Source organism: Plectropomus leopardus, chromosome 12, assembly GCF_008729295.1.
Source record: "Plectropomus leopardus isolate mb chromosome 12, YSFRI_Pleo_2.0, whole genome shotgun sequence".
Taxonomy (NCBI): Eukaryota; Metazoa; Chordata; class Actinopteri; order Perciformes; family Serranidae; genus Plectropomus; species Plectropomus leopardus.
In genome coordinates, this window is record NC_056474.1 from 15106457 (window position 1) to 15120889 (window position 14433).

The 14433-nt window shown below is 40.9% G+C and overlaps 1 protein-coding gene across 2 annotated transcripts in view; it reads left to right on the forward strand.

Moving 5' to 3' along the window:
• gpc5c (glypican 5c) overlaps positions 1–10821 on the forward strand; it is a 133506-nt gene extending 122685 nt beyond the window's left edge. For both annotated transcript variants that reach the window (XM_042498509.1, XM_042498510.1), the window contains one exon: positions 8563–10821. In XM_042498509.1, coding sequence (XP_042354443.1) covers positions 8563–8750 — 188 coding nt within the window. In that variant the 3' untranslated portion in view covers positions 8751–10821. The remainder of the gene's footprint in view (positions 1–8562) is intronic.
• Positions 10822–14433: the final 3612 nt, after the last annotated feature.

Consider the following 14433-nt stretch of genomic DNA (forward strand, 5'->3'; position numbering starts at 1 on the left):
CATACCTCTTAGTGTGTATTGGACTCTCAAAGCATCCAAGTCTTGTGTTGTGTGAAAATGCTGATAATGTTGCCAACGAGTAGGAATGGTCACTGAATGGATGCTTGGTTTCAACCTGGTCTCACTCCCAACTTGTCAAACACTGACACTTGGTCAGTGGCGCAAAACAACAACATACCAAGGCACCCTTTAATGGCAGTATGATACACCCCCGTAGGCAGTATTTTTTGAGCTAGAAAGCCTCCATAGTGTAGAAAGGGCCAGTGGTGAATGGGCCAAACAAACTCTGGACTTTCACCCATGAGCCAGCTGTTTGCGTGTGAAACCAAACATCAGTCGAGTTACTTTAACAACAATGTAGTGTGCTAGTATGTGTAGCAAACTCTGCTAGTGACATATCTCATGTGATGTTAAACTATAGGTATTTGAAAAATGGAGACTAATTTTCTTGTTTATTTAGGTTTCATCTTTTAAAGTTTTTATCTTACAAAGGAGAGCTGTGTGTGTCGGAGCCTGCAGCCTGCTGCATGCACGAAGGGCGGGGCGGGGTCAGCTCTGTCACTCTGTCTCACATACACTCAGAGGCCCTGCTCGCAGTGACAGGCTCCAAGGTCTGGCTATACTTCCTCAAGAGTTGATGCCGCCACAAGTGCTATAGCTCTTTTGCTCGTAAGGGCAATTTTTCAAAACATCAAGCTAAAGTGCATCACGTACAGGCACCAAAGCGCACCATTTATGACTGCCTAGCTCGTAGTTCATATTTTGTTTCAGCACCCACCTCAGATATGTTAGAGTCTGTGATGGTGATTTGTTCAAAACAATGGTATTGCTGAATGTTAATTTGAATACTGTTTTTACTTATATAGAAAATAAAGCTATGTTAATTAATTCAATCCTCAACTTTATTACATGCTTTCGTTGCCCAAATCAAGGAAGTAAAACTAAAAACAAAGTGTTATACCTACATTTGAAGTTTATTTTGAAAAGAGACTGTATGCATTTAACAAGCAGAAACTGTTTATTTCCTATGACAAAAAAAGACACAATGCATGTAATGAGCATAAATTGACCTGCAGAAGGGTTATCTGGTTAGTTATATTTTGACGTGTCTGCCACGTCAAAATATTAGTGAGAATGTGTTAGTGGTTGAAGTCTCCTATTTATCAGTATTGTATAACTGAATATAGCTAAATCACAAATGAGGGCCAGCACACATCTTATCTACACAAAGTGGCATACGTTTCTGAAATTACTAGTATAAAATCTGCAGTCATGAAACTAGACTTAAATTGTCTTTGAAATATATACTTTTACTGAAGGGAGTAGTGAAACATTGCATCTTATCTGTGTCTCTCCTCTCTCTTCACTTGGAAAACAGAGACCCTCTTGCTCTTAAATAGATGGATGTCAGGTAGCAAATATCTGGCAAAGGTCACACAGCAGGTTGGATCTGAGGAGAATTCTCTGTCCCCGTTAATGACGGAGACAAATGGCACAAATCATTTTTACTGACTTCAGTGCATTTGAGTAACGGCAAGCTGGCGCCCACGCTTCAAAGACATATTGGCTATTGCATAAAGATCTTGTTTTACAGCAAATAAGGATTGATCTAGCAAATCAACAGTGTCATTTTTCAGCTGCTTCGCAGAGCTGTCACATGTAAGGGACTGCTGCTCACACTCACAAGACTTGAACTTATGCTGGAACCAAGCATACACTGTGGAGAGGGTTGACTCGCTAATCACACATCGTCTCACTGCTAATTTCAAACACCATGACTGTGTGTGCCTGCACCATGAGCATGTGTAAATCTTTGAGTTGTGGTACATGCTCACATTTATGTGTCTGCCTGTGTGAGTGGTAAAAAAAAAATGTGTCAAAGGTCACCTTTCATAATGAAACATCGCCATGAGCCAGATCCAGTGGCCTTGTCAAAAACCCAGGCCCATGTGCTGCTTTACAGCCCCAACACCCCCCCGCATCCGTCTGCCATCAACTGCTTAGCAGGGAGAGGACCCTGAAGGTCAAGGCAAGGAGGGAGGAAGATGGTGAGAACGAGAGTGAGGAGGAGCAAGTTACCAACCTCCAATACACTCCCATGATGCGCTATAAATCAAACTTCCACCTTCTGACCGTCTTTATAATTGCACACAGCAGGCACAGGAGTGAAAACTGCCACAGGTGCTTTAAAGCATATGATGAACAGGTCAAGGTTTTCTGTTTACACATGTAACTTCTGTGTGGAGTTACACAATAGATGATCTCATCTCTACATGTCATATATAGCCGCTTAGACAGAAGCCTTGGCGTTGGTAAAATGAAACAGAGGACAGCCTTTTGTATTGTATTTTGATGCAGAAAGGTCTGTTTTTAGGTTTAGGCAAGAAAACAACGTGGTAATGGTTAGGAAAAGATGGCAGATGGAGCTAGAAAATACCCAGCTTTAAGTGGCACTTGTTGTTTTGTTTGTCTCGAACACTGCTCTTCTGGGTCCAAGTCCAATGTTTGTTGGACCCATCCACCTTTCATTCTGCCCACCCTGAGTTGACGTTTACACTCTTAAAGCCTTTGAAACCTGAGCAACTTTGTGTGATTTCTTTTAACAACAAGGGGAGAAAGCAGTGAGCAACTGGCCCAAAAGAAAGCAAGAAATTAGTAAAAAGAAAATTACTTGATCGGTATACATTGGGTTGGGAGAAAGCCTGGGACGATCTTAATTCAAAGAAATAGAAAAACTTAAGCACAACTGAAGTGAATAGAACGCTTATTTCTGTTTGTTAAGTCGGTTTTGAGCCTTGAAAAGCTGCCTTGTCATCTTGATAGCATATAGTGTGACAACTTGCTAAGCCCCAGTATACAGTAGCACCATTCCTCACTGGATTACAGCTCTGCAGCTAGTCTTCAGCCAAGAGTCCCATGCAAGCACAACACACACACACACACACACACAGCCATGCACAACACATATTAACCATAGTTTCCTAGATTAACTCATTGGATTTACCTCCTCATAAACCCGTTGCCCTTTTGCCCCTGTATTGCTTCTCTAAATGAGTGCAAGACTGTACAAAAGCACGTCTCGTGTTGTGTGCATTTGAGCTGCCTGTGTGTGTATTGTCATCCATAGTATGTATGACGCGCTGAGGAAAAGAGAGATTAAATCTTATCGGTTAAGACAGAGAGAGGATTGTTTAGGAACAGTTTGTTTCTTCCCTCTGCATGTCTGAGGGTTTCATCTGTGTGGCAGCAGTGACCATGTGCTGGCTAACCGAGACAAACACAGGAGAGGAGAGAGAGAGAGAGAGAGAGAGAGAGAGAGGGAGAGAGGGAGGAAAGTAGCATTGGAGACCTGACATGATCGCCTAAAAAACCCACATGCAAATTTCTGTCCCTTAGAATTTTTCCAAAGAAATGATGACCAAAGACTTTGTTATTCCTCCCACTCACCTTCCAACCCTTATTCCTCCCTTCCTGTCTCCCTCCCATCCCTCCTTCCTCTTGGCGAGAGCCCCGAGATCCACCTCTTCTTCAGTGCCGTGGCCAGGCTTGTTAGAAGCAGCTGTTGTTGCTCCTTGGCCAGTGGGAAATGGAGGCTCCTCCAAACACACAATCTGCCCATCTGGAGAGGCATTAGTGGCAAAGGACAGTACAAACCATTTCTCACACACTTAGCCAACACAGAGGTCAACAAGGTGTTAGAAGACAGAACATCCCTCTTTAACAAGCTACAGGCAAAGGTTGAGCTGTGGTGCTTTCTTGTACTGTGTGTGTACTCATTATATATCAGATTGTGGATATTTAAATGTGCAAAGTGACACGAGCCGCTATCCTCTTCCTCCTTATGACCCTGTCCACTGCAGACTTTAATGACAAATGAGTTACTAAAAGGTCCCACACACACATACACACATACACACACACTTCGTCTTAATGTCTCAGCACTCCACTTCTATTTGTTTCTCGAGTTTGTGTCACCCTGTTTTTTCTCTGTCACTGTTTGTTGCCTATTATAAAGCTTTTTAACCAATCAAATCACATTTGTCTTTTACTGCTGGGGAACATATGTCATTGACTGTTGTTGTAATGGGAGAAGCATGTCGATGCGCCGTCTCACAGCCTTGAAGTCGCCGGGGGTGATTGATTCCATCTGCCTCGATACGAGTGACGATGGATCTTCATCCTCATACTGAAAAGCCAAACTAACTGTTTTCCTCTTCTAACCCGCTCTGTCATCTCACTCCCTCCCTCCCGTTCGCCCGCCCTCAGTTTTTCTGCCTTACTTGTTCTCCCTTTTTTCCCTGCAACCATATTTGGGGGATTTACACATGAGCCAGCTTATGAAGCACAGCTTATCTGCTAACATTGTCTCATTATGACAACAACATCACATTCCATTATCCTCCTGCTCTCCTGGTTTCTCTTTCCTTTATACCTCTAGTTGTTGCTTGCTTTTAGGGACTTAATGCAACACAATACTCTTATTCTTGAGTTTCTGTGGTGGTATGACAAAAACATTTTATGCTCAACTGTGTATTATTAATAATGCTTGAATATATATAATTGATTACCTTCAAAGTGACATTATAACATTAAGCTCTTCATCAGTGTCAAGCCCTCCCCTGATGATGAGGTTGACACAAACGTCACCTCAGTGGTAATAAAAATATATGTTATAAGAGGAGAATTTACTAGTGTGTAGACTTTCACAGTCTTTTACAATTTCTGTTGCTAGGTTTATCATCTGGATATATGTGTTTTTGTAAACCCTTTGTATGGCTTAAAATGTAATCATAATAAATTCTTTTGTGAAATTACACATCGATATGATCATTTTTATGATCATATTTATTACTATTATTATTATTATTAATTAGTAAACTAATGAAAACATAGTTATGAATATTATATACCATTTCTGTCAGTGGCAGAGCTCTGTTTTTTTTACTTCTGTATTTCACAGCAGATGTTCATCTGTTTTTAAGACCTCGATCCACTAACTCTTTGCCCGCAGCGTCATCTTTGAGAACGGTTTAAATATATTAATAAGAAACAATCTTAGTGTAAAGACATATGTTAAACTCACCTCCCACAGTACTACTGCAGCATTGATCCACCCATCAAATTTTGGCCACTTATTTGGGTCCAGGATATTAGTTTGGATGCATTATCTGTTTTAAATGTTCAATGAGGTCCAATCAGTTTAAAAATACTTCTTTAGGGCATGAACTTTGGTTTATGTATCAATGAATTGGCACTTTGAAGTAAACAAGACATAAGGCAAATTACACAAATATCTCTTTAATTTCTTTCTTTTATGCGCCTCCCAGCTGGTTGCACTCTAGGCAATCATCTAGTTTGGCTTTGTCTTAAAACGGACCTAGTTAGATTAATGAGTACTGACTCTTAGCCTTGTTACTTTAATTTATTGCATCCAATTTTTATTTTATTTAACATTTTACATAGTATTCCAACACAATGCATTCCAAAATGCCTACTTTACATAACAAAACTTTACATACAAAAATCAGTTTTTTTCCAGTAGTTGGCAGTGTCCTCTGTGCTGCTATTGGTTGTTCTGGCAAGGACCTGCTCCATTAATTAGCCAGTTGGTTAGCCTGTAGTGGAGTAGTATTAGTGTTGTGTTGGCCCATTCAAATGCTGCTTTCTGACATCTCCCTGATGAGATGCAGCCCATTTCCATCGAAACAATAACAGCAATCTGATTTGGGATAAATGATGTCTTTGTCTATTGTCTACTGGAACAACAAAAACCATTGGCACGGAAAACACTCCTCTCTCCAGAGAGCCCGCCGAGCCCTATTCACACTTGCACACACACATGCATGCAAACCCAAGTGTACAGCAGGGATGGGTTGATATGCACTCTCCATCTGACAAGAGATTGTATTCTAAATATTTACACATTTGATCAGGCCAGGTGTGAAATGAAAAAATCTTCAATGGATGACAGCTTTAAAAGAGTAATAGATTTTTTTTTCAACTTTTATTTGGGTGAAGACGTGATTTAGTTTGGTATTCAAAGCTCTTGTGTGCAGAGCTTTAAAATTTTTACATTTTATATGGGCATAATAACTTATAAGTTATCACACACCTGGCTGTCAAGTTTCTCGACAATCCAGTCACCGCACAGTGGAGGCTGTAACTGATTTAATTAGACAACTGAATTCTGGGCACATCAGTTTTACACACACTGGCGGGAATCACTGCAAACTTGGTCTGTTTTTGTGACGGTGACAGCTTATAGAGAGACATTTTGACACTGGACTTTGGCGCTGTCAGAGCTCTGATAACTAGCTATCACAACACACAGCCATTCTATCCTTCACCCCCGTCTCTATTTGTTTCTTTCTGTATATTTTGGGATCAGCCCTCCTTGATTTCACCCCATCTTCTCTATGAACTAACACAAGGCTTTTAGAGCCCCGAAACTCTTGGGTACAAACTAAATGTGTGATACTTGTAAAGTCTTAGTGATGCAGGTTAAACTTAATTGGTAACAGAGAGCGTGTGGTGCACTTGCTGTGCTGAGGGTGGTAATCTGTTTCATTGATGTACATAGCTGAGCTGGGTTGGGTCCGGCTGGGATCCACAGAGATGAGCAAAAAGAAGGAATGGGTAATGAGCAGAAGGAATTCATTTCCTTTTGATTTAAGAGATATCAACACGCCGTTACATCCCACAGGGAAGTGAGATGTAGAGAGGAAAGAGATGCATTCAGAGCCAGGGTGATGGTGAAGTTTGAGAGAGCCTGGAAGAACAGCGAAGAGTAGAAAAATAAGTAAAGTCCTCTTTAAGGAAACCCGGGATTTCACCAGAGTCAGCAGAAAAGTGTTTGCATGTGGAACTTTATATGCGCGTCTGCGCGAGGACCGTGATAAAATGGGTGCTTAATGTCCTACCCTCATCGCCCTGATTTATCTCTGATTGGCTGTAATGAGACAGTTAGTGCTGTCCATCATGTGCTGCTGGCAATTATACACCCAATCAGTCCTCCATCACGATATGTATGTGGAGATGACGGTTGAAAGTACAGTTTTGTTTTTTTACTGTTTCTGTAGTGATGAAAAAACACTATCTAACAAACTGCAGAGGTTTGTTGTGTGCATCAAAAGACTTTTTTTACGTAGAGATCAAATATAACCACTATACATAGTCCCCTTATTACGCCACCTTTGTTTTCTTTTTCTTTCTGTTTTTTTTTACACAAAACTAAATAACCGGCAGAATAATGCTGCCTAAGTGTGTGATTATAGACAGCATGCCAGAAACAAATGAGGTGTGGCCGACGTGACGTGTAACAACAGCGTGAGGCTCTAGTGTGACCTCTAATGTCTTATATTATTTTATTTTATTATTTTTTTTATATTATATTATTTGTTCTATTATTTTTATCATCTTTTATTGCTTTTATTCTCATATTTAAAAAAAAACTTCAAACAGTATTTTAACTGCCATTTCGCAGTCTGCTTGTTTTATCACTTTTATTCCTTTTATTTGCTTTATTCTTGTTCACCTTTTGTGTTCTTGCCTTTTTGTTTGACTTTTGTAGACCTTTCTTTATTTGGCATGTTCGTTGATAGTTATCTTATTATGCCCTGAGTTACCTTGCTTTATCTGTTAAAGCACTTTGTAAACATCTGCTTTTAAAGGTGCTTTTTAGATCAAGTTATTATTATGAATAATTAAGTTATTCTAATCTAACATATGCGCCAATATAAACAATAACAATAGCATAACATGGCAATAATAATCATTCCCCATCCCTGTTATATGGCGACTGATCTCGAGATCATTGTGCATCTCATGTCCAGCAGCAAAGTTGCACTTGTTACCACTTGTCTAATATCAGATCAGTGCTGACTGGCAGGGTATTCAGTTGCTAATGTTAATGAAGCAGTGTTTTTTTAATTTTTATTTGATGGCTTGTTTGATTGATTGATAGCCTGAAACTTAAGTTGTGAATAACTCGCAAGCGTGTGGATGCCATTATTGCCATAGCTGTGTGTGTGTTTACATAAATACCATCAGTGATGATACTGATGATTTATCAGGATCTTCAAGAGTAGTGCAGTTTCATGAAGATTTCAACCACGACACCTTGTAACTGCTCTCTGTACTGTTGAAAATGAAGGGTATTGGTAAAAATAAGAAATGGGATTGGGCCTTAGACAAAAGGATATAAAAGTGAGTTAGTAGCTGAGTAGTAATACAGTGGTATTGTAAATGCATTTTGAAATGTTTTAAAGCACTCTTCAAAGTAATTTATCGCTCCACAGCTGTGCTTCTTCTGCTCATGTACATATGGACTCACTCTAAACTGTAACAGATATAATCATACATCAATTTTTTGTGTGATTGTTTTTCAAAACCCTTGGAATGAGAAAATGGGAACGGTGATTGGATGATCATAAGCCCCTTATATACAATTTTACAAGCCCAAAGGACTCTGAACATTAAAGCTGATTACCATGATTACAGTGATGAGCCAAAACATTTATCTCTGTCTGCTTCTCTCCCTCTCTCTGTTTCTGTCTTTCACAGCACATACAGAAGCCTCCAGTGAAGGAAAGCCCATCGGGAGACAGCCTGGAGTTGACGTCCCACAGGAGAACCCTTCTAAGCCCCCCTCAGTGAAGGTGATAGGGGCCTCGTCGTCTGCCAGCTGGGCACAGCCCTGGAGCCTCGCACTGCTCCTTGCTGCACTTTGCTTGCAGTGGACCCTGTTCTGATGCCAGTGCCCTCTGTGAATCCCCCTGTCCCCCCTTTAGGAACCACATACATGCACAGAGACACTCATATCATATACATATCACGCATAGTATCCCTACTCCTGTCCTCAAAGTACATGGATGATGATGAAATGTGGATAGTGTGGAAGAGAAGAGGACAACGTTGCAGGAGACTGTAGACTGGGGGGCTCCTGCAGGAACATGTTGTCCTGCAGCATCACCAATGTGGGTGTTTGCAAAAGCTAATCTTATGCACGCTCATCTACCAAGATTAGACCGGCTGCTTCTTCTAGGCTGTTTTGGGGCTAGACGTTTGTGTACACAGACACCAGTACAGCCCCACCACTCACACAGACACACTCCTGGTGGTTCAGAATGGGACTGCATTATTCTGATTTTACTTAAAAAAACGCTTATACATGTTCGAATATACAGTGCAAATGCAGCCGCCTTCTTTTTCCGCTGTTGGTTTTTACTTATCCTTCCAGGCAAAAATCCTCATCACAGCCACTGCACCATTTGCCAGCCAGGCAGAAGAATTCAGCTCATTTGAAAACTCTACTCATTTTCTTTTCAAGGATTAAGGAATGCATGATAGATTGATAGATCAATCCCAGGTGCCTGGCCCAGAACAGCAGATTTGATATACTCTAATGACTGTGTACCTTGGCGGGGATTAGAATGTAATGAGTTCACAGGTAGAGCACGGGCACACTTGCACGGCTGAACACATTGTGCAGACAAACTAGGTGTGTATAGTATGTAACTGTATATAGGTGGAAAAGATTTGACGGACTGTATGAGGTTCTGATTCAACAAAAAGCTCTTAACTGGGGTTTTTTTTTTCCCTCGGCTACAAATGGACTGTCTGCTCCACACTACATATAAAATAATGCAAAAATAAACCTATAGAGAATTAATTTCTGTAAGAAAAAAAGCAGGAATGCACATCATTTTTTCCAACTCAAGCCATTGACATAAATGGATAAATTTAAGATGTCTGAACAAAGCCTGTACATTGTTGATTTTACTAATGTTTATTGTGCATCCAGTTTTGTGTGTTTGCTTGTTGAATTGCACAGTAATGCATGTTTACCCTACCAAGTTATCAAAATTGTTCCGGTAGGATCAGGTTCTTCTTTAAGAAGCATCAAAAACTCATATATTGCCTTTTCCAGTAAATCTTGCTGATGGTGCGACGTCAGGTTTTTTCTTCCTCTCTCTAATGATGGTTTAAAACTTGAAAACAAGAGGAAGGTCCGGCTGCAGATCCAACACATGCAGATTCTAACTCATCTGAACCCACACAGAAAGACATTTAGAATATATTTTACAAAGTTGCGTGCATCTGTTGTCCAGTATAGGGGTGGCCATCTCACATATATTTTGCCAAATAAGCTCTAATGTCTCTTCTCACTCTTAAGCAGACCATTCCTTGGAATTCCAACAGAATAACAGCAAATCCGTCTTTGTTTTAAATGATTCCTCATGGGGATGGAGAAAAAAAAGGGAAGTTCAACAAAAAAATGTGTGAATGCTATAACGGCTTCTTCTGTATACACACTTTCTCTCTTGTGTAGCTGAGGATGGTTCATATAGTGGTACCTGTGTGAATGAGGATGTATGTGTGGTCATTGCTATGCAGATACAATATTAAACCTGATAATGCCTAAAAGCTCTGCAGATAAAGTATCTAAGCTAAATAGGTCTATACACTTACATGGATCTTTGTGCAGTGAAATAACTCTTCTATCAACTAGTCTTGTAAACAACTCTTCTTCTCCGTACTAAAACATAACCCACCGTTGACAGAAGGATGACCTGCTTAACTCCTTGCATATACATACAATTCTACATTAAAGCGTTGCAGTTAATGCGGAACGGAGATGACTGCAGGTGTGTAAGGTGTTTGCAGTTTAAATGTTTCACATCTTGTGTTCTGTAACCACATTTTGTTTAGTTCATATAATTTCCTCCATGTATGTTTTGTTCATGACTGTCGTTCATTGCACCGCAGATCACATACAGCCCTTTACCCTCGCATGTGTATAAATGTACATATTTTAAGTCACTTGCCATTTGTTTTGTGTCTCATTTCTTCTCTTGTGTGTCAGTATGATACAGTGAAGCTGAGCTCTGTTAACGGCGCTCTGCCTTTTTGCTTGTCTCGATAGCCTCTCCCTGAAGAGTATCAGTCATGATAGACCGGTGTTGTATTAAAGACCACTGAAATCAAGACCAAGTTATGACTAAGACCAGAGTGTATCGAGACTGAGACAAGTCCAAGACTTTTAAGGGTTGAGACCAAATCAATAGTCCCATGTTCTGATAAAAAGCAGAACATGCAAACTATAGGCACTCCTCATAATGATCTCAAAGATCCACGTGCCCATGAAAACACCCACAAAAATCACTGACAATTCCTCTTCAATTCCTTCTTTTATTACCATACTATATTTAAGTACAAGTTTACCATAAGAAAAGTCTTGATAAAAAAATTCAAGAGGCATTGCAGAAGTTAATTTTATGTGTGGGAATTTTGTTTTCTCTGAGCGCAACAAACACGACTACAGCCATCAACCTAACCATCTTTATCTAATCTCCTTTTTTGCTCACGCAGTTCAGTGACATCCCCACAGTTGTGGCCTTGAAATAAAATCAAATCCAGAGTCCTGAGACGAGACCTTCAAAAAGTGATCAGAGACCAAGACTGATATCGAATACTACATTGATGTGTTTTGCTTGGAAAATTGTTTTTTCTAAAATACACATATATGACACACTTTTTTCCTGATTAGTCCTTGTCTAAAGACTGTGTGGGCTTGCACAGACTGCTTGATTGACTGCTGTAGCGCAGGCTCTTTAATATTTCATGCTGACAGCACTCACATTGCCCCTGTCCCCAAAAAGGAATATTAAACAGCGAGGTGACCAAATTATGCACATCCAGTGCTATCCTTGGAGCCTTTTAAAGGAAGAATGTGACACTTTGGGAATTTCACTTAATCCGCCTCTTGAAAATTGCTGCTAAGTAGCACCTCTGAAGTATACACACTGTATCACACTTGAGCCACAAGAATACAGGAAGTCACTTCTGCTAAGCCTACACACCCAGGAATAGCGCTGGGCTTTGAAGAAGATTCGATACAGTGGCTAAACCGTGGAATATCAACTTCCAGGTCTGTCACGTGATGAGATAGGGCCAAAAAGACTGTTTCTCTGTCACAGTCTGCTCTGCCCCTCTCCTGTTGCTGTGGGATTTTTTCCATTTACTCCACCCCCACCTCTCTTTCCATCCGGCCACTCCCCCTCATCAGCCTCAACACCTCCACCTGGTGCTCCCAGCTGCTCCTCATCTCCAATCAAGCCAGTATTGAAGCATCCTCACTTCATTCACTTTTTGCCAGATTGTCGTAACTTCCATGCCTGACCTTCCAGCGCTCACTCTTGGACTGTTTTCCTTGTTTCGTCTCGGCTCGCCTCTGACCACCTCTCCTCGTCTCTGCCCTGGTAAACCTAACAGCCTTCTGTCTCCGACCACGAGTTTTGCCTGTGCACTTCCTGGTTCTCCTCTGCCAGTGGCTGTGTGGTGCTCTACTACTTCAGCTCTGTCGAGAGAGATCGTCATTCTTTCAGCTGTCTTCAGAGCCTCCCGCCGAGCGAAACATCTCCTCCGTGTGAGTGCCGCTGGTGTTTATTGTTCTAATGGTGCATAGATTCCCCGCCTGTCCTCGTCGATTCCGCTGCCTGCTCCTTCTGGATTCGTCTGCTCTGCTGCCTTCCTGCCTGCCTGAAACCAACTCTGCCTCCTCTTTGACCACGAGCCCTGCCTGCCCCTCTCTGGAGTCCCCGCTTTTCCCACAAGCTCCCTGCTGTAAGTGTTTCTGCAATGTACTGGATACATTCATCTGCCTGTCTGCTCCACATTCACAATTTCCCCACTCGAACTCTCAAGTATCACCTGTGAACGTGAGCTCACCCCAGTCTCTCTACAAACTCTGCTCGATCCCAGAACTGACAACTGTCGCTACTTACCTTCAACCTGATTATACTCTCCTCTGCTCCATTCAACCTGCCAAAAGATTAGATAAAGGTCATTACCAACCACTCAAACTACTCACCTGCTCTTTTGTGCTGCAATTGGGTCCTACCACACCTCATTACATTACAAGAGACATCTGTACAGAAGCAGATTATTTATTTATCTTTTTGGGAACACCATCTCCCAAGTATTAACACTTAATTAGCTCTAACTTAAATCAGTATGTTCTGTAAAATATCCCTTTAATTTGTATTCTATGGGCATTTCTGTGCAGCATATTCAGTGAGCTTTTCATTCAACAGGTTCCTCAAGCAAGTCAGTGGGCTGTTTTAGAGTCATTAGGTTCTGCAAATGTATTCTCGCAATACACATTTATGTCCTGAGATTTTTTTTTTTAAAGCAAGTATTCACATATATTAACTTGGGCTATTTGACAAGGCAAGGCACTTGCATTGTAGTAATATTTGACCAATAGAAGCTATACATTGATTCCAACAGCCTAATAAAGCTGTGTACTTTATCCACCACCAGTAATGAGGGCGTATGTACTGTGCACAGGGAGAGCCGTGTCAGCCTGACCTTCTCTATTTGCATCCAGGAAGGCTTTTGCTAAACATATCAGTCCGTGTTTGCACCAGGAATAGAGGCAGTAAGCAAGTGTGGGAGTGCAGAAGACATGAAAAGGTTTGCTGCTGGAAAGGACGGTCAGCCGTGATGACAGCGGTGTCGACAGTGACAGTTTGCTCGCTCAGCTGATGTGTGGCTGACCCGCTGGCTTTTCCTTTAGGGGAAACTTTGCCTATTCATGGGCTATAATTGCCCTGAATTAGTCTGTGCTGTCAGCTGCAATGTTAGCACCACTGGTAGCCCAGCTTAGCTACTGTAGGACATAAAACACAAAGCAAGCATGAAGGGAGCCACTGTTGGTGAGAACAGACACATGTTTGTGGGGTGACATAAACTACCAGAATACCCTTATTGACATTCAAACAGAGTGAGGTTATGGCCTAAATCAGGGTGTATGCCATGTTTCATGTATTAATATAGCATCACAAGACAAAGTTAGATACAGCATAAAGTAGAGGTGTGACCGAGTCATTGTTTTACAAGTCACGAGTTAGGGCTCAAGTCCTAAACTTTCAGTTTAAGACCTAAGCAAGTCATAATGTGCACCTCAGCAAATGCATCGTCATTTTTAACCACATAAATGTACTAAACATACAAAAAAAATGTGTTTTTCTTAAAAATGTAGTCATTTGTTAAAACACATTTGTTAAAGTTACTTAGCTTTTAAGCCAAAGTAAGCCAGGAATTAGCTCACTAACTATGTAAAAATATGCCTTAACTTACTGTTCCTTGTGCAACTTGAAATGTCAAACAAAGTTGGAAGTTGTCTCAGCCTGCACGTTTTGCATACCGCAAATTTTGTTTTTCTTGACTTTTGCATTTATATGCAAACAAATATCTAATATAAATTTTTAAAAAGTGGTGCTTGGTTATGTTTTTCATGGTTCTCTCCTGCAGCTTAATTGGATGCAGTTGGATTTGTTCAAAATGGATCATCTGGGGAATAAAGTGTCTACTTTCTGCAAACAAATAGCTTGAATGTTAGCCTAGTTGAATCAGGAAATAAGGGAAATG